Source organism: Lagopus muta, chromosome 17 (genome assembly GCF_023343835.1).
Source record: "Lagopus muta isolate bLagMut1 chromosome 17, bLagMut1 primary, whole genome shotgun sequence".
NCBI classification, from domain to species: Eukaryota; Metazoa; Chordata; class Aves; order Galliformes; family Phasianidae; genus Lagopus; species Lagopus muta.
In genome coordinates, this window is record NC_064449.1 from 11,229,773 (window position 1) to 11,254,847 (window position 25,075).

The 25,075-nt window shown below is 45.7% G+C and overlaps 2 protein-coding genes across 3 annotated transcripts; one reads left to right on the forward strand and one right to left on the reverse strand.

Moving 5' to 3' along the window:
* The first annotated feature begins 63 nt into the window (after positions 1-63).
* ANKLE2 (ankyrin repeat and LEM domain containing 2) lies at positions 64-17,816 on the forward strand. Its single transcript, XM_048963840.1, is given in 14 exon segments — positions 64-198; positions 201-453; positions 4,510-4,986; positions 6,209-6,400; positions 6,978-7,171; positions 7,344-7,532; positions 7,804-7,926; positions 8,299-8,365; positions 9,015-9,196; positions 10,292-10,398; positions 11,247-11,440; positions 11,897-12,620; positions 13,172-13,303; positions 14,903-17,816. Coding segments are annotated over 14 exon segments (3,207 nt in total). The 3' UTR covers positions 15,141-17,816.
* Positions 17,817-18,664: 848 nt separating this feature from the next.
* On the reverse strand, positions 18,665-24,744 carry PGAM5 (PGAM family member 5, mitochondrial serine/threonine protein phosphatase). 2 transcript variants are annotated; one of them, XM_048963839.1, is made up of 6 exons: positions 24,447-24,744; positions 23,700-23,878; positions 23,167-23,292; positions 22,676-22,764; positions 22,254-22,384; positions 18,665-20,419 (listed from the first exon to the last, which is right to left on the reverse strand). In XM_048963839.1, the coding sequence occupies exons 1-6, from the start codon at positions 24,704-24,706 to the stop codon at positions 20,269-20,271; spliced, it is 936 nt and encodes a 311-aa protein (XP_048819796.1). In that variant the 5' UTR covers positions 24,707-24,744; the 3' UTR covers positions 18,665-20,268. The 2 variants fall into 2 exon arrangements, with proteins under 2 accessions (XP_048819796.1, XP_048819795.1); XM_048963838.1 differs by having other exon boundaries at positions 22,254-22,387.
* Between the last annotated feature and the right edge of the window lie 331 nt (positions 24,745-25,075).

Here is a 25,075-nt window from a genome sequence, read left to right on the forward strand (position 1 = left end):
GCCGAGAGACGGGCAGCACCGCTTCGCGCGCGGCGGGAACGCGCGGGCGGCGGCCCTCCCGCCATGCCACGCGGCCGCGTTGCCGCGCGACGGGCGCTGCAGCGCTGTATGGCGCGGCGCGGGGCGGGGCGGAGGGCCGGAAGCCGGGAGGCCGCCGAGGTACCGTGCCCGGAGGCCGGCGTCTGCGCGCGGCGGGCGGGCCGGGCCGGGGCATGGAGCGCTGGGCCGGGGCGGCCGGCGGCGGCGGCGGCTGGGGCTGGGGCCCGCTGTGGGACGGCGGCTGGGGCCGCTGGCCGGCCTGGGAACTGCTGGCCGCCTGCGCGTTGATCGGCGCGGTGGGCTGGCTGCTGCGGCTGCTGGACGGGCGGACGGGCGGGCGCGGGGCGCCGCCGGAGGGCCTCCGTTGCCCGACCCCGCGCGGCGAAGCGGAGAGAGCGCGGCGCGGCCGACCAGGTGAGAGAGGCGGGACGGCCGGGGCTCCGCGCGCAGTGGGAGCCGAGCGCGGGCCGGCCGCGCCGGGGATCGCCCGATCGGCGGCCCTCGGTCACGGGCGGCGCCCCGCGGGCCCGGCACAACTCCGACCGCTCCTCGCGTCTCGCGCTGCGTCCCCTCGGCGCCGCCTTTCCCGCACCTCGTTCCCGGTTCGCCCGCGTCCGCCGCGCGGGGCGGGACCGGCAGCCGAGCGGACGCAGGCGGTGCGCTGAGCTCCGGCCGCTCCTTGGCGCCGCGTCCTCCCGTGGGCACCCGGCCGGGCGTGTCCCGAACCCGGGCTGGGGGAAAACGAGGATGTTCGTGTGTGCGGTGCTGCGCGGCGCTGCGATTGAGCGGCTCGTTTTGATAAGCGGGACGGCAGAGCCGTGTTGCTGTGCTCTGGTGTCGATGGCTCGTTCTGTCCCGGTATCTATCTTAATTTCTGGAAGCGGATCCTGTTCACGTTGTTGCCGCGAGCAAAGAGAAACGCGTTTTTGCCCCGTTGTGCTTTGTTAGGCAGAGCCTCTGAAGGGCGGTGGCGGCTCCGCTGGGTGCGGGGCGGGGCGGCCCTGCAGGATGGGGGGGGAGCGGGGGGTGCAGCTGCCTGCAGTGCCTGAAGGCACTGAGCACCGCCGGGCTCGTGTCATCCCCGCTGCCATCCGTGCAAAGCTGTCACGTAATTGCCTTAAAACAGACGGGTGTGTGGGGTTGCAAGGCACGCTTCTGATTTGGATGGGTAAAAATAGGCGGTGCCTTTAAAAATTAATACGTTGTCATCAGTTTCTTCGGTGTTCTGTTGCTTTTTTAAGTGAACTATAGGGATCTTAAAAATAAACCATATTTTTTTAAAAAGAGTGTGAATTGCACAACAAAACAGCTGCAGTGTGGAAGGCCGAGTACCCGTGTGGTCCATCATCGTGTTGATTAAAAAAAGTTGGTCTCTGCTGCTCAAATAAATGAACTGCTCTGGAGCATTCTGGGCAGTGTTGCTCCGAGGAAATTGCCCACTGATTCCCAGCAGGGAAATACATTGCTGTGAGACGTGCAGGCAGCTCGGCTGGGTGCCACGTCTGGCCGTTGGGTGACAGAGCCATCCACAGAACTGACCTCTGCAGTGCTGTCTGTGCTCACGGCCGTAACCCGAGGGCTGTTTGCTCCCCTGGCTGCCTGCTTTGTCACCTCGCTTTTGGATTTGGTTGTGTGCAGTCTGCAACATGTGAAATGGACACATGAAATGAGTACTTTTTCTTCTGCTGCTGAATTCTAGGCAGTAATCCAACTAGAACATAAGACACCAGAAAAATTGGTCCTTTACTGTGTTTTTTGCTGAACCATATGCCGGGAGAAGGGTTTTGTGTGCCTGCACGTTGTGTGTCTATGGTTATGCAGGTTCCAGTGTCTGCTCTCATGCAGTGTTTGGAATGGCCCTGCTGGTTCTGAACCCTGAAACAGGAGCATTTCCTGAATTAATTCTTCAGGCTTTATAGAATATTATCTTCAATTATTTTTCACTGAGGTGTTTCTACCATAAACTCTCCTGCTCTTAAGTTTTTACCATTATTGTGGTTTTGCAGTCAATCTCAAAAAGAAAACTATCAATCAGAATAGCAATTTCTGATATTCTCTTACGTGACTTCATGACTTTGTCCCTTAATTAAAAGCAACATAAAACTACCAAAAGAAACCTCAAAATACTTGAAGATTAAGTGTCAAACGAAAGTGAGAAGGTGTGTCAGCCCGGTCTGTGTGGGCTCAGCCACGGGCAGGCAGGCGATGGCAGGAGGCTAGGTGGCTCCAGAGCTGCTGGGGAGGGGGAATGCAGTGGGGCTCAGTTCCTGAAGCTGCCCTGCTCTCACTTCCCATGCTTCCAGTGTGCTTCTGCTTCATATTGATGAAAGAACCTGCGGCTGAGGCGGGTGCTCGAAGCACAAGTTTGAAATCAGACATTAAAAGAAAACACTGTGCACAGAAGACAGTGCACACTCATATACGCATACACATACATATACACACATCTATACCTGCCAGGCTGTGCTACTTGGAATCGATCTGTAGTTTGGCACTAGTGTTGTTTTCATGGTATTTCCTAGTTTCAGAAGCATAATAGCTTTGAATTCAATCTCTGGCAGGATTTCGCTTGGCTATTATCACTGCTGCAAGAAGCTGGGCAGGCTCCAGTTTTTTTATATTAAGAGGTTCTTTACCAACTAAATCTTGGACAGCTTAATATGCAAAGTAGTCACGTACAGTTTGTGGGTGTATTTTGTGATAAGGCTGCAGGCAGTACATGTGGAAAAAAAGAAGTGGTGGCTGTGCAGTTGTGTGAGAAAGGTGAGATTTTGGAATTTCTTCTGAGCCGGAATGCTGGCAGGAGGGCTCAGCTGTTGGGGCGCAGTGCCTGCAGTGCTGCAGCCCGCTCTGCTCCGTGCAGTGCTTGCTGGCTCAGCCCTGTGTTGGTTTCCCAGAGGGCCTCACACGTCTTGGTGCATCTTCTGGTTGGTGCTGATGGCTGCCTGCAACACTGCTGCTAAAGCAGGGGAGCACTTGAGCTGATGAAGTGTTTCACATACCGCGTTCAAACACCGCCATAATGGCTTTAAATGGGAAGAGGGGAGATTTAGACTAGATATTAGGGAGAAATTCTTTACAGTGAAGGTGGTGAGACACTGGAACAGGTTGCCCAGAGAGGCTGTGCAGATGCCTCCACCCCAGAATCATCAAAGGCCAGACTGGATGGGGCTGAGAGCACCCTGCACTGCAGGGAGGTGACCCTGCATATAGCGAGGGGCTGGAAATAGGTGATCTTACAGGTCTCTTCCAACTCAAACCATTTTAAGATTGTAGAAAATCCTTTGCTTTGAATAGAAGGGCACAGTCTCGCTGACCTGTATCTCTATGTGCAAGTACAACCATTTCAATAACATTTTTACTTGTGAAGCAGTAGCTTGCTTGAATTGATCCTAAAGATGCTGTGAGTGCCAGCACGGGGCATGGCCTGGTGGGGCAGTGAGGGAAGACCAGCACCGCGAGGGCTGTGGCTGTGCGAGCATCTCAGTCCTAAAGCTGTCACTGCTAACAGTGTGCAGCAGGAGGAAGGCACAGCTCTTCTGGTTGTGCGGATGTAGTATCTAATGAAATGACATGGAAGCTTCGTATGTTATTGAGCTCTCCGAATCCTCTATTTTCAGTTGTTTTTTTAGGGTCAGAGGTTTCTCACAGCAGGGAATTGTGTTGGCATCGTGATGCTTTCAGTGTCTCTTTGCTGCTTGTGCAGAAGCTGCGGGTGTGTGGACAAGATGGAGGAAGGTGAGCAGGAGCACTGAGCGTCACACTGGAAAGAAGGATTTCCCTGTGGAAATAGAGAAATTTTTACATTTCTGCTCTATGTTAGGGAGGGAAACCTGGAAAGGTCAGCTGCTCCACTTTCCTGACTGTTTGATCACGGAACAGGAGCTGGGAAAAACCAAGTTGTGTCAATAGTTCCAGCCTTGAGTCGTTGCCAGAGGCAGTGCCCTGGCTGCTGCCTCACACGTGTGTGTTATGTTTTTCAGTGAGAAACTCTTCCTGCAATAGAGACAGCCATGCTCCAGCTGTAGGGCTGTCTAACCAGCACTGTACTGCAGCCATGTGGCCTTCTGCCCCGTTTTATGCACAGGTTGTTGGTTTCTTGACAGGAGTGAAATAATATCTGTCATCAATTTTCAGACATAGATGTTCTGGGTTAAATTTTCACAGTGACATAAATGTTCTGGGTTAAATTTTCACAATGAAAGTCCTAATGAAACTTAAAAGGAGCAAAAGAGAACAAAATGTATGTTGTAAATACTCTTTCGGGTAGGCACAAGAGGAAGAAGAAACAGTGTAAGTCTGATGGCTTAAACACTATTAATGAGTTGGAAAACATTTTGCCTTCTCTGTAACTGCATTAATCTCATCGGAGTCAGAAAAATTAAGAGATACTTTTTTTCTTTGGTTTAATACAGCATTAAAATAATAGGAAAAAGACTTTGCAATTGATCTCATCTTTTTCTCCTCCAGGTCAGATAACGATGGATGCGATCTTATCCCGCTTGAAGCAGCTCAGCCCTGATGAGCTTAGAGAAGAAGTTGTAAGAGCAGGGCTGAAGTGTGGGCCTGTCACCTCGACTACCAGGTTTATCTTTGAGAAGAAATTGGCTCAGTTTTTATTGGAGCAGCAAGGAACGTTGGAAGGAGAAGGGTCTGCGTGGTCAGAGGGGGCTGCTGGGAGCGACCCGTCTGATGGCACACACACAGCTTTGAAAACTACTGCAGTGAATCACAACCATCATGGAAGCGTGTCTGAAGAGGTCGACTTTGGGTACTGTGTCGGGCTGAACCCTCCAGAAGAAGAAGCTGTGGCACACATGAACTGTTCAGCTCCAGCCTGTGGGGCAGGGCATGCTGGCTCACAAGGCAGTGCTCAGACACCATCCAGAGACCCTCCGCTGTACTACGGCGTGTGCCCCGTCTATGATGACATCCTGGCAAGAAATGGCAAGTAGCATCTGTGTGCTGCTCAAGTCTGCTCAAATCCAGTGTGTGCTTCTTGTGGCAGGCAGTATAAGGAAATACTCTTTCCTCAGCAATGCTTTCCATAGCATTCAGTTGCATATTGTTGTCAGTTGAGGTTGGTATAAGCAGGTGGAAACCAAGTGTGGGCAAAAAATCTTGGCAAAGCATGAATGCAAATGATTTCAAGTGATCAAAATTGTTATGACTCCATCTTTTTTGAAAAAGAGAGAGAGAAAATTAGTAGTAGCAGCCTTGCAAAAAAAAAAAGGAAATAATTTCTCTTGTGTGTGCTTTAATTGGCAGGAATTAATTATGGACATATCTGAATTAGTACTGAAATACTAAACGTCAGGCTAATATTTGAAAGGACTAAGCTTTATTATTAACGAATGTATTTTATGGATGGATATGTATTTTATGTATTTTATTCTGTTTATAATTATGGACCTAAATTGAAATTTTATTCTGTGAAGTCTTTCTAGCAATCTCTGTAGTCAAACAGTACTCTTAGGTACTGCAGTGAGGAGACAGATGTTAAAGAAGATGTTACAGGAGGTGATCAATAGCATTAACATTAATTGATTTTAGTAGCATGGTTACTTAAAGTTTAGAATTAATGTTGTGCTCTCAGTTGACTCATTTCAGTCACTTTGGAAAATCAGGATGGTCCTCTGAGGCACTGGGATTTGTTCTCGTTCCAACGACATTCGGATGTCTTCAGTTGAACAAAGTAACTTAAATGCAAAAGGAGAGGAAGGAGAAGGGTTTGATGAATATCAAAGGTTCTTTTTAGAGGTTCTTACAGTGATGGCAACGGGTCACTTGGTAGCTGAACTCTCTGTAGAGAGCAACAGGGACAGAAATGCAGGGTGAATAAACTCCTGGTTCGCTTTTCAGTCTAGGTGTGAAATGCTCTCTTGTTGATGTAGGCTCACCTGTATGAAACAGGCGCTCACATCTGATGAATGTGAAGGTCTGAGCACTGTACAGATATCCCCTGATGTCACCTGCAATGTGTAATATTCTTCTATTCAGTTTTCTAGAGGTAAAATTTAAATTGACTTTGATTTTTTGGCCGTGTTTGTAGAGAAACCAAACTGTAAGGATGGCTTGATAATTTCAATCTGTTTCTATGAACAAATCTGAGATTACTTGAATAGCTGAATACTTGAATAGCTTGAATTGTGGCTGTACTGTGTTTCAGAGAGAATACACGTTTATGAAGATAAGAAGGAAGCTCTCCAAGCTGTGAAGATGATTAAAGGTTCACGATTTAAAGCGTTTTCAAACAGAGAAGATGCTGAGAAATTTGCTAAAGGAATCTGTGATTACTTTCCATCTCCAAGCAAGTCCTCTCTGTGTTTGTCTCCGATGAAAACAGGATCACTGAACAGAGGTTTGGAGGATATTCATCTGTGTACAGCAGACACAATATAGAGTGGTAATTTTTTGAGAGAAAGGAATCAGTCCCTTCATTAGCAGTGTGCTAATAACAGGAAAAAAATTCAGAGCGGTATTTTGAAACCTCTGAATACTTTGAAATGGGCCTGATGGTAAATTTGTTACTTTTAAAAAATGATGATAGTTGTACAGTTTTGCTTGAAGTTTACACTAAAAAGTACTGCTTCTCTCCTGAAGCTGAAATGTTAACAGGCTGCATGGATGGGAAGTTCTTGTCGAACTTTGATTTCAGGCTTGGGTGGAAGCAGGCTAGTTGTTGTGAGGCTGTTTTAGACTTTATTTTGGACTAAGAAACTCTCTAGGTTGATTATGTTGTATTTTCTTCCCTACCTCCTATCACTACCAGGGTCTTAAAGCGCCAATAATCTGTTTCTTTATTTTTTAAAGAAACTTCTTTACATTAAAGATGCAAAGTTAATAGATAGTTTGGATTAAATGCTTATGCTGGTGGTATGAAAATAGCGATCACTGAAAAGAGAGCAGCTAGAAGCATGACACTTGTGTTTCAATAGATGGCTTATGCTCACTTGAGATGGAAACTGCTAACAAGGAAAGGGCCAACAGTTACAAAAGTCCACGTACCCAGGATCTTACTGCTAAGCTTCGGAAAGCTGTGGAGAAAGGAGACGTATCAACATTTTCAGAACTTATTTGGAGTAATCCTCGCTATCTTATTGGATCTGGAGACAATCCAACAGTTGTACAGGTAAAATAAATACATAAATAAATGTATTTATTCCAAATTCTGGTCTAGTAATATGAGTTTGAGGCCTGATAAGCGTAACTGGGATGGATGTGCTTCCCTGCTTTTCACTGCTTCCCTGTGTGCAGGTGTAAGCAAGCAGTTGGATTTCAGTTAGTTCTGATTGATTTTTCAGGAGGGGTGCAGGTACAACGTCATGCACGTTGCTGCCAAGGAGAACCAGCCTGCTATCTGCCAGCAGTTATTGGAGACTCTGGAAAATCCTGACTTCATGCGGCTCATGTATCCAGATGACGACGACACGATGCTAAGGAATCGCATCCGGTACATCGTTGACCTTTACCTCAATACACCGGATAAAATGGTGAGACTTGGGATGTGGGACAGTTCCTGATGCCTGTGAAAGCTACCAGAAGGAAACAGAAGGGAGAAGAAAAGAGGGAAGGGACCATTTTAGCAAAAGATAGCTGGTCATGGGTTTTGTGGGTTTTAACAGTCGTTGTTCCACAGTGCTATGGGAAAGGATCTGTTATGAGCCCTGTTTGCTTACTTACCCTAGCTTCAAAACAAAACATACGGTGCTGATTTTATGGTGTTTTCAAATACATGTGAATTCTTTCTCTTTAATGTCACAGGGATTTGATACTCCTTTGCATTTTGCCTGCAAGTTTGGGAATTTGGATGTGGTTAATGTGCTTACCTCACACCCGGCTATTGTAAAAAACTCAAGGAATAAATATGATCAAACTCCAGCAGAAGTAAGTCTGTCCGTGTCCACAACAAACTCAAATGCCAAAGCAGGGTTTTTCAACTTTGAACATTCACAGACTGCTTCTTTCACAGGCTGAGCTGCCAGTGCCATGCTCAGAGTGAAAATCTCTGGGAACATTGCAAATATTTTGTGTTGATTATCTCTAGAGCAAAGTTCTGGATGTTAGCATTCACTGCTTTGTGTTTATGGTCCCTCTTTTATGGATAAGTGTGTATTTCGTGGTCAGTTACACTCTGAGTTAAAAGAACTGGATGAAATGGGTGAAGGCCAATAGTGTGGCTGTTGAGAAATACCTTGCAGTTGATTGGAAATTGATGTCTTTTGTTTTATTAGTAAAACACTAATATTTTATTAACAGGTAGTTTGTGAGAGAAGCAAGAATAAATCTGCAGAATTGAAAGAAAAACTGAGAGAGTATTTGAAAGGTCAGTATTCAGTTTAAACTACATCAGGCATGTGACATACTCTGTCAGACTCTCAGTGTTTTCTGTTGGTTTTCTTCAGCATTCCTGTCCATAAGAGATGCTGCTGTACAGTACTGTAAAAATCAGAGAAGCTCTAAAACGGACTGTGTCTTTTAAATTATGTGGTTGGTACTCATGCTGTATGGATTGCAGGGTTTTCCTCATAGCTCTCTGTAACATAGGCATTATTTTATTCAGCATGGCTCCAGCAGAAAACATTTCTCCTAAAGCAAACAGAAGACCTCCACGGTCCAGAGGTTCCTTGGTCATGTTTGATGTCCATGTGGTTTCCCTGACATGAAGGTCTTCCCTCTCTGTCACATGCAAGTTTGGGCATCTGTAAAACAGGCTTTGAAGCTGAGTGAAAATCCTTTAGAAACTGTTGTATGTATCAGTGCATGTATTTTTGCATTTGAGACAGAAGGGAGCCTGGACTAGGATCTGCAAGCAGCCAATAAACACTGAAACAGTGAATTTGAATTATATTTGAGTTTTACCGATAAAGTGAAGTCAGATTAAGGTTAAGTATACAGGTGTATTGATCTTCTAGGAGGAAAGAGCAAGCTGATGGAAGATCAGCTTAAGAAAGCTGGGTATTGTTTTATTCCAGGTCGATACTATGTGCCACTCCTGAGAGCAGAAGACAACTCCTCAGCTCCTGTGATCGGGGCGCCGTGGTCACCAGATCAGACAGATGAAAGTCCCCAGGCAGCTTTGTCCAAGTACACGGGCAGCCCCAAAGATCCCGTGTTGTCCATACGAGCTTTCGCAGGCCCCATGAGTCCCTCCAAGGTAAGGAGCTGAGGAGAACTTCGTGTGACGTCGGTGCTGTTTAGTGAAGGTGGAGCTGTGGATGGGGTCAAAAAAATTCTTGGTCTCCTTTCTGGAATGTTTGAAGCACTTCAGCTTTACTTACTGAATTCATGTGGACGTTTTTTTCTAAATGGAAATAGTGGCAAGCAAATAGTAGATATTGGATAGTTCTAGAAGAGTTGTGCTTGTATAGTAGAAAACAGTCTTTTTTTTTTTTCAGGTGGAACACTGGAATACCAGTTATATGTGTTGTAAATCAGTAGGCACTTAGTGAGTCATTTGCTTAATATGAGCACGTGGGCAGTAGGGCAGCTGCAGGTACAGTGGGAGCATGAGATGTCGTGTGATGTTTGAGCTCTTCCAGGTCTGAGTTTCACTGCAATGCTTACTGTGTTCTTTTCTTCTAAAGATGCTCTTTGGTCAGTTTTCTGTTCACCTGACAGAAATGTGAACATGTTTTATACTCTGAAAAAATTTGTATGTTGTGTAAGTAAGGCATTACTTTGATTGCTGGCAGATACTTCTGATGTCTGAACATAAAGGCATAAAGCTTGGGAGTTTGCAGAAATCCCTTTATTCCCTTTAGGAATTCAAACAGCAGGAACATGTTACAGTAACTGATTCCAGTCTGTGGAACCAGCAGTATGTATATTAGAACACCTTTGTGCCTTGGAAAGTACTGACCAGGAGAGTGTGTGTCATGAAATGAAAGTGCAGTGTTGTAAGATATGCCTCTTATTTCCCACTGCACACAAATGAAAACCAGTTAGACTTCATATCTAGCCAGGTTGCTTCGAGGTGGTTATATATCATTGTCATTCTTCTAATAAGCAAGCAGTTACAAGACCACAGAAGTAAGGTATGAGATGTATCAGTAAACATACAGGGAGGAGTATCTGCCTTTAGATCCCTGGTGAGACTTCTGTAGCGAGAGTTGAGCAATACCAGTGGCAGAAGCTGAGTCCGAGCACAGCAAAATGTTTTCTAGAGCTGTAGGGAAGCATTTAGCATTGATTAACTTCCATGTTGGGGCAGAGTTGGGTGGGTTTTTAAAAATCATTTCTTTTTTTAAAGGCTGAAGAATTTCGCAGGCTGTGGAAGACTCCACCCCGAGACAGAGCTGGCTTCTTTCACAACGTCAGGAAATCTGATCTGGAAAGAGGTGTTGAAAGAGTTGGAAGGTATCTAATGGAGTATCAGCACAGAAAATTAACAGAGTAATTAAAAGCAAAACAAGTGTGCTGAGTTGCATAATAAAATACACTCTTTAGGCAAATATTGCTGGAAATATTTTATGAAGTATATTGCAGTTGGATTTTTACTGCACTTCTGTCTAAACAGAATAGTTCAGGTAAAAACATGGGACCTGGTTTGGCTGTCCAGCTTTGGAAGTAAAAAGATATTTAAATTGTTACTGATGATATGTATAGAATGTTTTTCAAGTTCAAATCCCAGGAGATTTAAAGCTATGCACTGGGTACTTCCCCTGTTAAAAGGTAGCTGAATGGAAAGTTCCCAATGCAAATGTTCTGCTTTACTGAACTGTGTTGCAGTGTCCGTGCTGTTGAAATGCTTTGTATCAGCAGCACCTGCAGAAAACATACCTTGCTATAAGTGCCCTGCATTTCTTCCTTTAAGTCAGCCTTTGCTCCCTCCTACTTTCTTCCATTCCCAATTAAAAAAAAGCTACTGAATGGAGTCTTGTTCAAATTTTGCCTACATCAGTGTGGATTCATCTCTGTCTGATGTCTGGATACAATCAGATTAAAAACAGCAATATGTACACTGCTAAATGTAAAAACAAGAAAAAAATGGAAAACTGGTCTAGAAAAAGTAGATTACAGCATGCTTGGTACCCATGTGTGTGTGTCAACTGTGTGTTGTTGCAGACTGTTGATTGTTGCAGAATTCTGTTGCCTACTTGCATATTTATATTCCTGCTCGTAGCTGATAAAATGTGTTCAGAAAGTTATTGTCAAAATAATATTCATGTCTTCACAAATGATTCGTTTTATTTTATTTATTGCAGGGAGTTAGCTCATGAACTGGGGTTCCCGTGGGTTGAATACTGGGAATTTCTGGGCTGTTTTGTTGATCTGTCTTCCCAGGAGGGGCTGCGAAAATTAGAAGAGTACCTGAGCCATCGGGAAATGAGCGAAAAGGCTCAGCAAGAAACAGGGGAAAATGAAACCTGCAACAGACACAAAACGCCACATCCTTCTGGTAAGGACAGGGCAAATGTTACAAACAACAGGGTGTACCTAGGGAGAAGAGGGAGGGGAGAAAGCACCGTGTCCAGGGAGACTGTTCACCTGTTGTGGTTGCTGTTGTTCATCTGTTATCCTAGCGGTCTGATTATATTGTTGAAAAAGTAGCTAAGGACAACATGGATGTGGGAGAATTAGAACAGCTCTCAGAAGATGTCCTTTATGTGATTGTAGCCCCTAAGTGAAATTCCTGTAAGAAGACCTCTCTACTTGCAGTATATTTTTCACTCAAAGCATTTGGAAATTCCTTGGTAGAGCATGGAATTTTGTAATCCACAGATACTGAATAAGTAACTTTTTCTTAAAACAGAATAATAATCCTTTAAACTTTGTGGTGAAAGGTGTGTATTTGTTCCCACTTTACTTGATGGGAGTTGCAAGTCTTTTTACACATTACTCTTATTATTTCCAGGCAAGAGTAAAAAGTGCTGCAATTCTATTTCTGTTGGAGCGTTTTTGGATGAGGATGATGATGACATGAGCTTAGAAGAAATTAAGAACAGACAAAACGCAGCACGGAATAACAGCCCACCTGTTGTGCTGAAGGAACCCAGCATTGATGCTATTGGAGATGCTGAGTGTGAAATCTTGTCAATGGAGCACACCAGAAACATCATAGAAACATCAGCTCAGCCCAGGCACTACGAGAAGGGGGTTTCTTCCAGCAAAAATGGATTTTGTAACCCTGTGGCCAGCGAAAGGATAATTGGTGACAGAAAGCATGTGCATGACGGAGAAGATTGCCTTGTGTCACCTGTTTGCAATTTAATGTCAGAATTTGAAAGCTTAACATTCCAGCCACAAGCAGGTGCAGGAGAATCAAATACCATCAGTGAAAGAATTAAGAATGAGAGAATTCTGCCTGAAAGAACAAGCCAGGTTAGAATACCCAAGGACTGGCTGGATAAGTCCTGCTATGCAGCTTCACCAGCAAGTTCTTCTGAGCCAAGCGTTACAGGGAAACCTGGAGAGACCAAGCTAAGGACAGAATATAAAATGCAGTCAGGAAGGGAAAGATTGTCTGTGGATTCTGGAATCCAGCCTAATGAGGCACAACAGTCTCAAGAACCTGCCCAGAAATTTCTGTTGAAGACTTCACCGGCAAACGACAACTCTACAAAATTATTTCTGCTTGGGTACGTATTATTTCTGCCCTGTGTTCCGTATATGCAAAATGAGATACTTACTGTAATGTCATCACCAGCAAGGTTAAAATCATGTGATACTAAGCAACAACTCATTTATTAAGTACTCCAATGTTTGTACAGTAGCCACATAGTTCTCTTGCAGTTACTGACCTAACTCTAGCTAAAACACAAGGAGCAGAAGAATCTCTTTGTTTCCTAGTTACAGTTGCAGCAGACTGCTGTTTACCATTCACCTGACGGGCTTGGAACCTTGTGGAGAGCCCGACTTAGATTAATACAGTGTTCACCACTCTTGGCATGTCCTCAGATTACATGTTCAGAGGTGTTTTTTTTTTCTTTAAATGAGGCTGCTGCATAATAATGGGCAGTCATTTACTTCTGGGTCTGCTGAGAAGTGTTCCTAGGGAAGCTAAGGAAGTTCAGAGAGGAACATTGCCGATTTGTTTGCTTTTATTAGAATAAGAAGTGCTTTGGAATTGGGATGTCACTGCCTGGACAAAGGTGTAGTTCTCCTTTCATCTGGTTCTGTGTTATTCTAGGGAGCGTCCATCAAAGCTGGACAGTGACGTCTTGGCAGCTATCGAAGCAGTACAGATCGATTCCCAGAAGTACCCTGCCATTTACAGATGGAAACACGAGGTGCAGTCCTACACTTCAGCTGACAGGCAAAGGTATTTCTGCAAAGTCAAACAAATGAGCTGAAATATTGTTTTCAGTGGGTTAACTGCAGAACAGCTTCAACAGTTTGGATTTCAGGCCTCACTACTCACAAAAACCTCATTAGGAATACTGAACTGCATTAGCTATAGGTGTGCTTCAGTAATTAGCACAATATTTTGGCTGGTATCTGTTAATAAGGAAAGTTCAGTGGTTCAGTCAAAATTCCTCAGAGCATGCTGCAGTTCCTGGTAACCTCAGCATCTCTGTACAGGCTACGCAGACAGAAAGCAAGGCTTTCAGTAGCACAAGTGTTTTCTCTTTGGCCAAGGTGCCAAGTTGCTGATTTATTAATTAGGTCCAAGGAAGGATTCATGCAGTATCAGTGTTGGTAATTCCATTGTGGATGCAATGCAGTAATATTGTACTGTTTTCAGGGGCTGATGTGCAGGGGGATGTTCATTCAGTATTTTCATGCATCTTATTTTACATTCTGTGACCCTATTCCAAAGGAATGAATAATGTCAACTACAGAATGTGGTCAGTTTTTAGAAAGAATGTCACTGTAAGCTACACAAATAATGGTAACAGTAGTTGGTGTGCCTGAATAGGTACTGTGCACATTTATACATTTTATTTTGAGTGCAGTTGCTGTGGGGTACAGATGAGGAGCAGGAGAAGCTGCGTGTGTGCCAGGCACCTGGAAACAAACAGCAGCTTCTGGCTGTGTTTCAAAGAGCACACTGAAATAGAGCCATTAAGTGGTGGTGGGAGAAAACATCCATTTCCAATGGGGTAGAGATAGGCAGTTATTTCTTATGCCTGGTTGATGCAGTGTCCTTTTACCACTCCTTCACTTTACAGAGTCAAATTCTCTTGTTCCCCACCTGCTGTGATTAATTTTATGAAATAGGCTAATTAATAGGCTTCTTTTTCATTCTTACTCCAATGTCTGAGAGGTTCAACGCGTTCTTCTAAAGTGCTCAAACTGCATGCAAGACTTTTAGGTGTAATCACTGTTCTATCACATAACAATGTTTAAAAACTATGCCTTGAACTAATTATTTGACAGTGCCAAAGCTTGCTCTGTCAGCTCCTTCATTGTACAGTGGTACCTCTGCCTAAAGCACAACACAAAGACCAGAGCCGTCTGATAAAAGTAATTCAAAAGGTTTTAAATTAGCTGCATACGTACGTATTAAAAACCTTAATATATTTGTTGTATCCACCTTATCTTATTACCTGGGTGGCAGCCACCACAAGGAGAATTTGACAAAAGAAGGTGGGGAGAGAAATCATACCCACGCTGGTAGCTCTGGCACTGAGCCACGGTCAGCTTTGATCCTGAAGCCTTTTCCTGAGATGCTTCACAAATACACACCTATTTCTTAATGGCCATTTTGGAGCAAATTGCATCTCACTCGTTAAGCAACACGTCTCAATAAGTGGCACATTCTGTGCTGTCTCTTTTCCTTCTCAAACCCAGCTACGACCCGTTCTGGTTGTTCTCTGCTTGTGCATTTTTTTCTAAGATTTCTGCAAGGGATTCTGAGGAAAATGACTGCTCTTCTTTTTGCCATTCGTAACGCAAAATGACTTTGTCTTTCTTTCAGCTGGCCAAGTCCATCACTAAAGGGAAGATTCAGGTCCCAAAGCGCAACTGCTGGCCCACCAAATGCTTCAGTGTATTCTAGTCCAGGAAGAAGCAGTCCCATGACGGGAAGTCCGGGGAGCCATAGCAATGCTGCCTCGTTCTCTCCAGATCTGGGGAGCCCTGGCCGCTACAGTCCTGCCTGTGTCAACCACTCTGTGTTAAAACTGCGTTACTTTTCAGAGCCTCCTGCCCACTAAACTACGTTTCGTTTTCCTGAAACTTTAATTGAATTTTCTTTGTCAGAGTGAAGGAAAAAAACTACAATGCTACTCAAGTGACACGAGGTTTGCACTCGGCTATTTATTTCTCCTCAATTGAGGACAAATGTATGTTACAAAAACTGAATATATGTCTTTATGTCATATAGGAGATGACAGATTCCTGGTGATATGCAAGAAGTTAGTGAGGTCAGTGCAGTTGTCCAGTAGCTATGGCTTTTCCCTTCTTGCCCCCAGGGCAATGAGCTGAACCTTGTCTGAGAGCTGGTGGCATTTCACTGTCACCTGCTGTCGTTAGCACAACGACCTCATTAGCCCTCAGCAACTTTTCTTTGCTTGGGTAGGCTGAAGGAAGCACATCAGTAAAACCCTACTAGAAACCTTACTAGAAGAAACTAAGGGCAAGATGTAAAATGTTCTTCTGCTTACAGGGGGGATGTGCAACTGGAAAAGCCTGCAACAAAGCCTGGGTGGTGACAGCGTTCCAGTGTGGGGTACCAACGTGGGACCCTTCAACATAGCCAGAAAGGAGGTGTTTCAGCCAGCAGGCTGATGGAGACAGTTGAATACACACACACACAAATATATATGCACACATACTTCTAGATGTATGCATGTATTTACACAGCAAACCTTGAGTCTTAACCTGAGACTGTTAACATGATGTAATGAGTGTTTTAGTCAAAGGGCACTGTAGAAATACTGGTAATCCTTTCAGTGGTAGCTTGAAGATTTAAAAAAATTAAAAGTAGTTGCTTTTTCCCCACAAAAGCTTTTCTCGTTTGCAGAACATAATAATTAGTTATTAAAAGCACATCAGCAATAATTTCAGCAAGTTTACCAGTAATGTACCTTAATGGTGTAGTCTGCAATGCAGTACAGTGCTCTCCAGTGACTCATGATACAGTTCCTCAGTTCCCAGCTGCTAAGAGAGGACTACAGATACTGGCCTACGCATCTGAGCTGCCACTGTGTCTCCAGGCCGGACGTGGGAACCCATTTCTGTTATTACTTCTTTAGCCTCCTGAAAGAATCACTCATTTTGGCTGTACACTGCTGAAGTTTCAAAACTCAAAGGGAGCTTTCTGTTTTTTTTAAAAAAAAAAGGCAACCAGTCTTATCCTCACATCCTAAAACTAACTAGAAAAATTAATTACAACCTGCCAGCGGCGTGCTAGTTAAAAGGATGGGTTGGGATTCACTGGTGCCACAGAGTAGAAGTAACCTTGGACTTTGTAACCTAACTGTACACCTAAGGAGACAGTAACTGCAGGCAGGATGCCATCGTGCAGTGCTGGGTCACTGGGGCTGACCCACAGAGGCAGGGCAGCAGGAGCCACACGCTGCCACGTTCTGTGGCCAGCACACACTGCAGCAGCTGTCCCATACACCCTTAAACAGGGTCCTTATTTGGTAGAAACCTAAAAAATGCACTTAGTGCTTTTGCAAGCTTAACAGTGCCTTTTGTAACATACATTTTTAATTACACTTTTGTTCTTTTAAAAGTGAAGACGTGTCATCCACTCACTTACTTACAGTGGGGCACAAAAGTTTTTTCTTCTGAAATTTCTAAATTGAAGATATTTTAATGTCTCTTTCTAAGTTTATTTGGTGCAACAGGTCGACACTGTGGAAAAACATTCCTATTTTAGAAATTAATTATTTAAAAGAACTTACTGAGATTCTTCTTTATATTATAAGTCTTTTTTCAATGATCTGGACATCAGGAAGAGCCATTTTATCAGAGGACTGCCCTTCAGTGGTACTCCTGGCACCCAGCTTGGCTGTGGGGTCATTCCTGAGCAGATACTTAAGAAAAAACATACTCTACGACATAGCTAACTGACTGCTCAGCATTCTGTTGTTGTTTGAGGTCTCTGTGCTCTCCAGGTGCTTTTGCAGGGCCCACAGTCCTACAGCTTTAGTTTTAAAAGGTTTGGGAGGGGTTTGGTTATTTTTAATGATGAATCCAACATAAACGATGTCACTCATTGTGCAGAAATTATTCAAATGCTAAATGAAAATCACCTGACAACATGGGTAAAAGCATAAAGGCAGATTCCTGTCCTAAGCTGTGCAGAGACCTGGCCCTTCTTCGTTCCTCACAGGGCAACATTGTGCTTTTGTGAAGTTTGTCAGAGCCAGCAGACTGACACTAACAAACACAGTAGTACCTTTTCCTTCTGTCCTTGCATTAAGATTTTTTTTTTTAATATTTCAATGTATATCACTGCTATGTTTGTGTGTACACACCGAGCCAGGCAGAGGCACTACCCAGCCCCGCAGCACTTCCCCCCAATCCCCTGCCTTCCACTTTGTAATTTGGTTTGGTTCAGCCCAGAGAATATTTTTTTAATTGTTACACGATTTGCATTACTCCAGTTGTACTGCATTTTAAGAGGTAGTTTTTCTAATAAACAGTATATTTAATTCAGCTATTTTTTAAAAGTAGCAGTTTATGTAGCAACTGATCACTCACAGTTGTGAAGAATGGAATTTGTGGAGACACTGAATCAGACTGGGGTTGCTTCAGTTCACTTCTAAAGGTGCAAAAGATCAGGGTTTTTTGTTTGTTGTTTGAATTAGCCAAGTGTCATGTTACAAATACAGTTACCTTGCTTTCTATTCAAAAATAAACGAGTGCTCAAAGTGTCAGGCTGTGTTTGCTTCATGGCAGGAGGTGATAAGCAGCTGGGATCAAGGCCAGGTGCAGGCCAGTTACAGCTGTACAGGACTCTTTAACACAGCCTGTGTGTGTGTGTGCACAGGGCAGTCTGACTGTGCCACTATGTACGTAGGACCACAGTGTTCAAGAAGGAGGAAATCTGAATGCATTCAAAATTACACACTGAGATCTAATGCTCCTCCCACACCTCAACTTACGTGCTGCTAAAAAAAGTGGCTGTAGGACTACAATGTAAAGGAAAATACAGCAATAATAGCAGGGCAGCACAATCCTAGGCTACAGCAAATGAGAACAAGCCCCAGTGCAGCAGCCATGGACACAGAAACAAAAGAAAATCTGCCTACCTTCAGAAGGCCTCAGGCACGCAGGGATCTCCAGCAAGATACCCTCACCTCCACTGCCACCCCTTAAATGAGGTCTGGGAAGGGGAGGATCCTGGCTCCACCCCTTCCAATCATTGAACCTGAGCTCCCCTGGGTTGGCCCTGCCTTCCCACCAGGTGCTCCATCACTGCTTCAGGCCGTGACTCAGCACTTCTGTTACAGTGCTGATTTCTGTATGTGTGCAAACACGTTTTGGATGTGCAGTGTGGCCAGACACCACAAAGGGCTGGGAAGGGAGGGGGGAAGACACCAGTCCCACCAGTGCTGGAGCAAACAAGGAGTGCACTTACTTAGCACTGACCTTGAGAAGGCTTTCTAGCACCTCTGCAATATTTGCATAGCGCATGGAACTTTCATCTTACAGGTTTGGTGTTCCTGTTCCAGGCAGTGGTAACCGACACAACATTTTGCTATTCAACTGAAGGGACAAGAAAGAAAGACAGACCAGTTATTTTATTCAAAACGTTTAAAAAGTTAATAGACAAAAAACCTGATAAATTATTCTCATTGCATCAATGAGACAGACATCACAACGGTTTCCTGCTGCCCCCACAAGCTGCACTACAACGACCATATTTTATTCCCCATGAGCCCCAGTTCCCTTGGAGTCATTCTGATGTAGCAGTCCTGTAAGAAACAAGACATTGAGCCTTGTCTTGCTGGGTGGTGTGCCACAATCACGCTTCACAGCTCTGACAGGAGCCAGCCTGGGGTTTCCTCTAAGATTTTTGAAGATAAGAAAAATCTATAGACAATAAAACACCTTATTTATGTCCACCATACTGCAGTGTGTGCACAATCAATCACCACAGCAGACCATGCATACAGAACTTTTCAGCATTACAGGCACTGTGAGCTAATCAAACACCGGTAAGATGAAATGCTTCTGAGCCCTCCTCTCAAAAATGCTACCTATTCTCAGCCACCTCTATTCTTCCTACACAAGTCCAGCTGTGCCAAAGCCACTGAAAGGAGCACCTTAGCTCAGCATAAGGCATTTGCCTGGTGGTTACACGAAGCTCTGGCCTAGAGAAGCCAGACCAGAGACGCCCTGTCATTTGGGTAACTGCAGTTTTAAGCAGCTGTCTGCCCCAATCCTGAAGAACCTGTGACCTGAAGTACTACTGCCCTGAATTCAGTGCTGCTATTTCTCTACACCAAAAGCAAGGAATCCACAAATAGAAATCCATGGGAGAAAGCAAAGGAAAAAAGTTTACTCCTTGTAAATATAAAAGTAACGAGAAGAATGTGCAGATAAAACTGCTTTACATTGCTTTTGTCTTACTGCTACAAATCCCATCCCTACATCTTTCTACAGATCAAGTTTTAATGCAAGGCTTTATGAGGCTGAGAAAATAACGTTCAGAATAGTTTAAAGTACTTCCTGAGGATGGAGGAACACTCAGTATAAGCAGCAGTTAATGCTAGCACCACAGCTCTGAGGCAAATGTTTTCTTACCCTCTTTATGCCTACAACCTTCAGGCACAGTTTACATGAGCTTCTCAGGGCAGAGTGGAACAGTGACACAACAAAAACGTACATCCTCCTCAGCTTATGAGAATAGAAGCCTTAACCCTTTCTCCTGTCAACAGCAGAACACCTTCATTTTGCCACTTCCTCTGCAACAGCTGAAACAAGCTGGCACATCTTCAGCTGCAGTGTGCAATACAAGGCTGTTCATACAGTTCCCATAGCAATTATTTTCCTGCACAAGAAAAATATCCACAGGAGCAAGCTTTGGCTATAGGAATTCACAGGGGAATAAAAAGTCGGTGCTCTTGCAGCTGCTGAGCACACAGACATTCACTCTTTTTGTATTCCACAGCTCAGCTTTGAGCTCTGAGGAATACCTGAGGACAGGACAGCTTCAGGCCTAGAGTTCTTTTCTTTACTGGAAGGCAGATATGAGTGCGCATGAAGGAGGCAAAGGGGCTGAAGGACATTTTTAAGACAGCATCACAACATATAAAAATCTAGTGGTACTGTAGCTGAGTGTATGAGTGCAAAGAGTCCAGAGGCAGCCAGCACCTTCACTCCTCAGGTGCGTGTGATTTTATCTGGAGGCATGAAACCTGTGTCACCCAGCGTTCGAAGGGCCACTCTCCCATTTGGCCGTATCACCAAGTGAGTGATGCTGCCATTGTTAAGAGACATTCGCAGCCAGCCTTCAGGGGGAAACTGCAGTGCTCTGTTATGAAAAGAAACAAGAAAGAAAGACAAATATTGTTATATACCAAAATATTGCTAATATTGTTGTACTAACGTGTTGACAGCATCACTTTCTGTTCAAAATAGGAAAAAAAAGCTGTTGGTGGCTCTGCAGCTTCCATGTAAATGCTCCTACAGAGCCTAGGATATTTTTTTTTTTCCCTGCAATTAATTAATACAGAAGTGCAGCTTTGGTCTAACTGGACCAGTGCCAAGAATGTACTTTCATAAGCAGATTCGAGCAGATGGATGCGATTAACGTAGACAGGATTAATTCAGATTGACAGAAGGTAGAAGGTGTAATGTAGTCTGGATGCTGGGAGTGCTCTGAGCAACCCGGGAACAGATAGGATGGCACATGCCAAAGGTTCAGCTGGTCATTGAGCCAAACACAGCACCATTAACCAATGCTGTTCAGGGCAGGTAGAGACTCTTCTCCAGCAGACCAAAGGCACAAGCAGCACTACTTCTGCTGATAAGACTAAACAGTGTAAGGAAATCCACCAGAGAAGAGACAGTGATGTCTAATTCATTCTAGTTACCAGCGTGTGCTAATGGAAGCCAGTGGCTACAACTACTTCCCATCAGTTACACTGCTCCCCAGATGTGAAAAGAATGAGTGCATTGTGCTTCCTGTAGAAATGCAGTCTCACAGATCTGCCCAGTCTCCAGCTATTCTAAAATCCCTAACTGAACGGCCTCAGGAGGAGTTTAACCAATTGCAGGTAAACAGCTCAAGAAAACATGAAGTTGACTCAAACATTTCACTCTGGTGCCAAGGAATAACCTGGTCTTGAGTCTACAGCGGTCTTTTGGAAACGCTGAAAGAACAGATAATAGCTACAGTCAAGCTGGACTCAAAAGGAACACTGTGGATTGCATTCAATTGCTATGAGATAGCCTGAAATGGCAGATACAGAGGGTACAGTGAAAAGAAGATGGAAGAAAGCAATGAGAAAAAGCATGCAAGTATTTCAGAAGCCTAGGGAGCAGAAAGGCAACCCCTTTTGGCACAGAAAAGAATACTCTGTGTGCCTGATCAATAACTTTAAGTACAGCAATTTCAAAGAGCTCTAAGCAGTCTGCAGAACAGGCAGGCTGGCACACAGCTAGCTCAGCTAAAAAAAATTAACTGAAATTGTTGTAGTTATTGATCAGCTTAATCACATCTGTCCCACTCAAAACACATTATTTACAGACAGCATTTTGTTGAGAAAGAGGATTCAAACAGACTTGGTTGACTGGATATGGAGACAGGCAAAGATGCAGAACTTTTTTCTCCTTTGCAGGCCACTCTGACGTTAGCTGGAAGATGCCCTCTCCCATCCAATCCTACACTTGATGTTATTGCAAAGAACACACTAATACCACCTGTATGTACTGCAAAAACAACTAGTAAGGAATTGCCAAAACTCAATCAGCCTTTCATTAAATAAGAATCGAATTCACGTCTCCCCAAAAAGAGGCAGCTAGGTGGGTGCTCTATCTGCTGTCTTTTCCAGATATGATCTTCCGTTTTTATGATGCAAAGGCACATGGTGCTAAAGAGACTGCTCAGACATACAAAAGGGCACCAAGTGTCCCCAGTTTTGCCATTTTCACTTGAAAGTGTTCTAATTTTCAAATCCTGTATCTCCAAATTCACCGTGTGACAAAGCTGCAGGATCAGCTGCTCCTACTGTGAGCGCCCACCTTCAGCCATCTCTAACACAGCACACAAAGTCCTCCCAGCTCTGCGCAACAAATACACCAATGCTAACTGAGCAGAACTCCACCTTCAAAGAACACAGGTGAGCATGCAGTCCGACACACACCTGCAGACAATATAGCGGATCACGTTGGCATGACAGACAAAGATCTCATAGCTGTCCTCCTCCTGCTTTACGTCAGCTCGATGAATGAAGTTTCGAAATGCAGCCTCAATTCGAGCTCCATCTTCATAATACTGCTAATGGCACAGAGTTCAGATTTAAACACAGCTCAGAGCAGGTTTGCATGTTGGCTACATCTTCTAAAGATCTCTTCTCTACACAGATGCACTCTTTTGAGGTTCAATTAGCACAGAGAGATTTTTAATTATTGTAGGGGTTCTGCACACTTAACGAGGAGGAAGAACCACATACTTATCTAAGGTCTATGATGAAAAGCATCAGCTCACCACAGTTATTACCACTGTCCACACAAAGTATACTCAGATATAAAAATGAAAACACATGAAACAAAGTGAAAAGGTTACCACAGCTTCTGGTTTCCAGTGGGAGACAGGAGGGTCCGGTTCTATAGGTGCTCCCTCTCTCAGCAGATCAGTACTAATTTTTTTGACACCTAGAATATTAAATGCCTTTCAGAAGGGAGTTGTTACGGCACATGTTCATGCAAACAGGCCCACAACTCTGCAGCCAACACATTTTTCTTATTTTTTCCTGATGACCTGCAGCAGTCTTAGCTTTACAAAATGCATAAAGGAAGAGCAACCAGCAGAGCTGCCCACGCAGCAGCACACACAGGTACCAGCATCTGACTGAGGGGCAGCTCCCCCTTGATGTTTTAAAGAGAAACTGGGAACAAGCACAGGAGGGCTGTCAGCTTCTTTACAGACATTCACACAGGTCTAGAGGTTGATTACTAACAGCTCAGTTACACTGTAAGTCAAGGACTAGCTCAGAATCCCACTGGAAGTAGTCCAAAGGATCAGAAGATACTGAGAAATTAACAGAAGTCACTTACCTGGGAGGTATTTGCTTATAATTTCAGTTGTTTCAGTTGCTCTGGTCATGGAGGAGTGGATGATCTGATTAAACTTTAATCCCAAGCTTGCTAGTCTGTGTCCCGTCAGCTCAGCCTGCTCTCGACCTTCAGGAAATAAATCAGCAAATTAACAAACACAACCCATTGGTTAATGGGAACTCTACCTCAAAGATTGCTATGGAGCTCAGTTTAAGACAAAAGCCACAGCCAAGGGAAACTGTATTGGCCAGCAGGAAAACATGCTCAAAAACCTTATAATAACTGGAAACTTCCTTTATGTTTTTTTCACAAGCCAGTGTTTTCTGAATGCCGTAAAGCAAGTTTAAATGTTTGGATTTGGAAGATCAAAAATGGAAAAACCACATTTGCAACATCTTTCTGCTACAAGGGATCCGTGAAGAAGCTTTAGCAGCAAAACCCGAAGGAGAGCTGCACTGCCAGGCCAGCAGCTCTCATCCATCTATCTCCGCGCCCAAAGCGAGGAGCACAGCGTCCAGCTTGTACCCACGTACCCAGCGGGGTCAGCGTCCTGTCCTTATCGGCACGGCCGTCCAGGTTGTACTGCGAGTGGCGGATGAGGAAGATGTGGCGGGTGGCCCTCGCCCTGCAGTGCTCCAGGCGGGAGCTCAGCTCCTCCTCCCCCGTCTCCTCGTTCTTCTTTTTGAGGTTGATGAGAGCCAGCGGTTCGCGCCTGGACGGGTGTGTGCGGAACAGCATTTGTGGGAGGGAACACAGAGACAGGAATTTCAAAACCCAAGAAGCCTGCCGCAGTTCCACGCACCCGAAGCACCGAAATGGACAGTTTAAGCAATTCTATCGCAAAACGGATTGAAACCACCGAGCTGGAGCGATCAATAAAATCCCGCGTTAAAAAAAAGGAATCCCGCAGATTATGGCTTATAACTGAGAGATAAATCCAATAAACGTGGCGACAGCCGCCGCTAAACCAATTCGCAGCCCCCCGGTACAGCGCGGCCCCCCGCAGCGCCCACCCACAGAGCACAGCGCCGCAGGGCCGCACTGCGCGGCGCGGCTCCGCCGGGCGCCTGCAAGATGTCGGCGGGGTTCCGGCGGCGCGGAGCTCCCGGCCCTCGGGGCTCCCGGCCCCGCTCCGCCCCCACGCAACAGGCGCCGTCCGGCCGCGCGGCACCCAAGAGGCGCTCCGACCGAAGGGCGCCGCGACCGCCGCCATCCCCGCCCGGGTTGGCCTCCGCTCCCTCCGCCCGGCCCCGTGCCGCCCCCCGCGCCGCCGCACGCACCGGTCCCAGTTGCTGTCCCAGAAGCCGCCGCCGCCCGCGGGCCGCTCGATCCAACCTGGGCCCGGCGGGCAGGAGGCGGCGGGCGGCAGCAGCAGCAAGCCCTGCGGCGCGGCGGGAGCGGGGGGAGCGGCGGCGGAGCCCCCCGGGCGAGGCTCGGCGTCCCCGCGGGCCGGCTGCTTGCTCACGGCCACGGCGGAGAAGAGCGCGGAGCCGCCGGCCAGCCCGCAGGCGGCCAACGCCAGGGCGCGGCGGAACGACATGGCGCGGGCGGCGGCCGCGTGCCTCGCTCCCACGCACCGCCCGCCCCGCGCCGCGCCGCCCCGCCCCGGACGGAGCGCCGAGTGGGGCAACATTCACCGGCACGGCGCGGCACGGCAGCACCGTCAGCGCTGTGCAGAGCCGGTCGGAGCTGCCCCGTGCAGCCCATGTCCGCAGCACAGCAGCTGTGTCCGCACGGCTCCGAGGAGACGGCCTGCGTAGGTCGGAGGAAAAGACGTTCATTAACGGTTGGGCACGGCGTGCCTCTAAATAACGGCATTTGGGTACCGCAACACCGCACATCTTTGCACAGCGTGCCTTGCTTCAATCACCGCTTCCTTTGTGCAGGCTTCCTTCTGCTTTCCGGATCA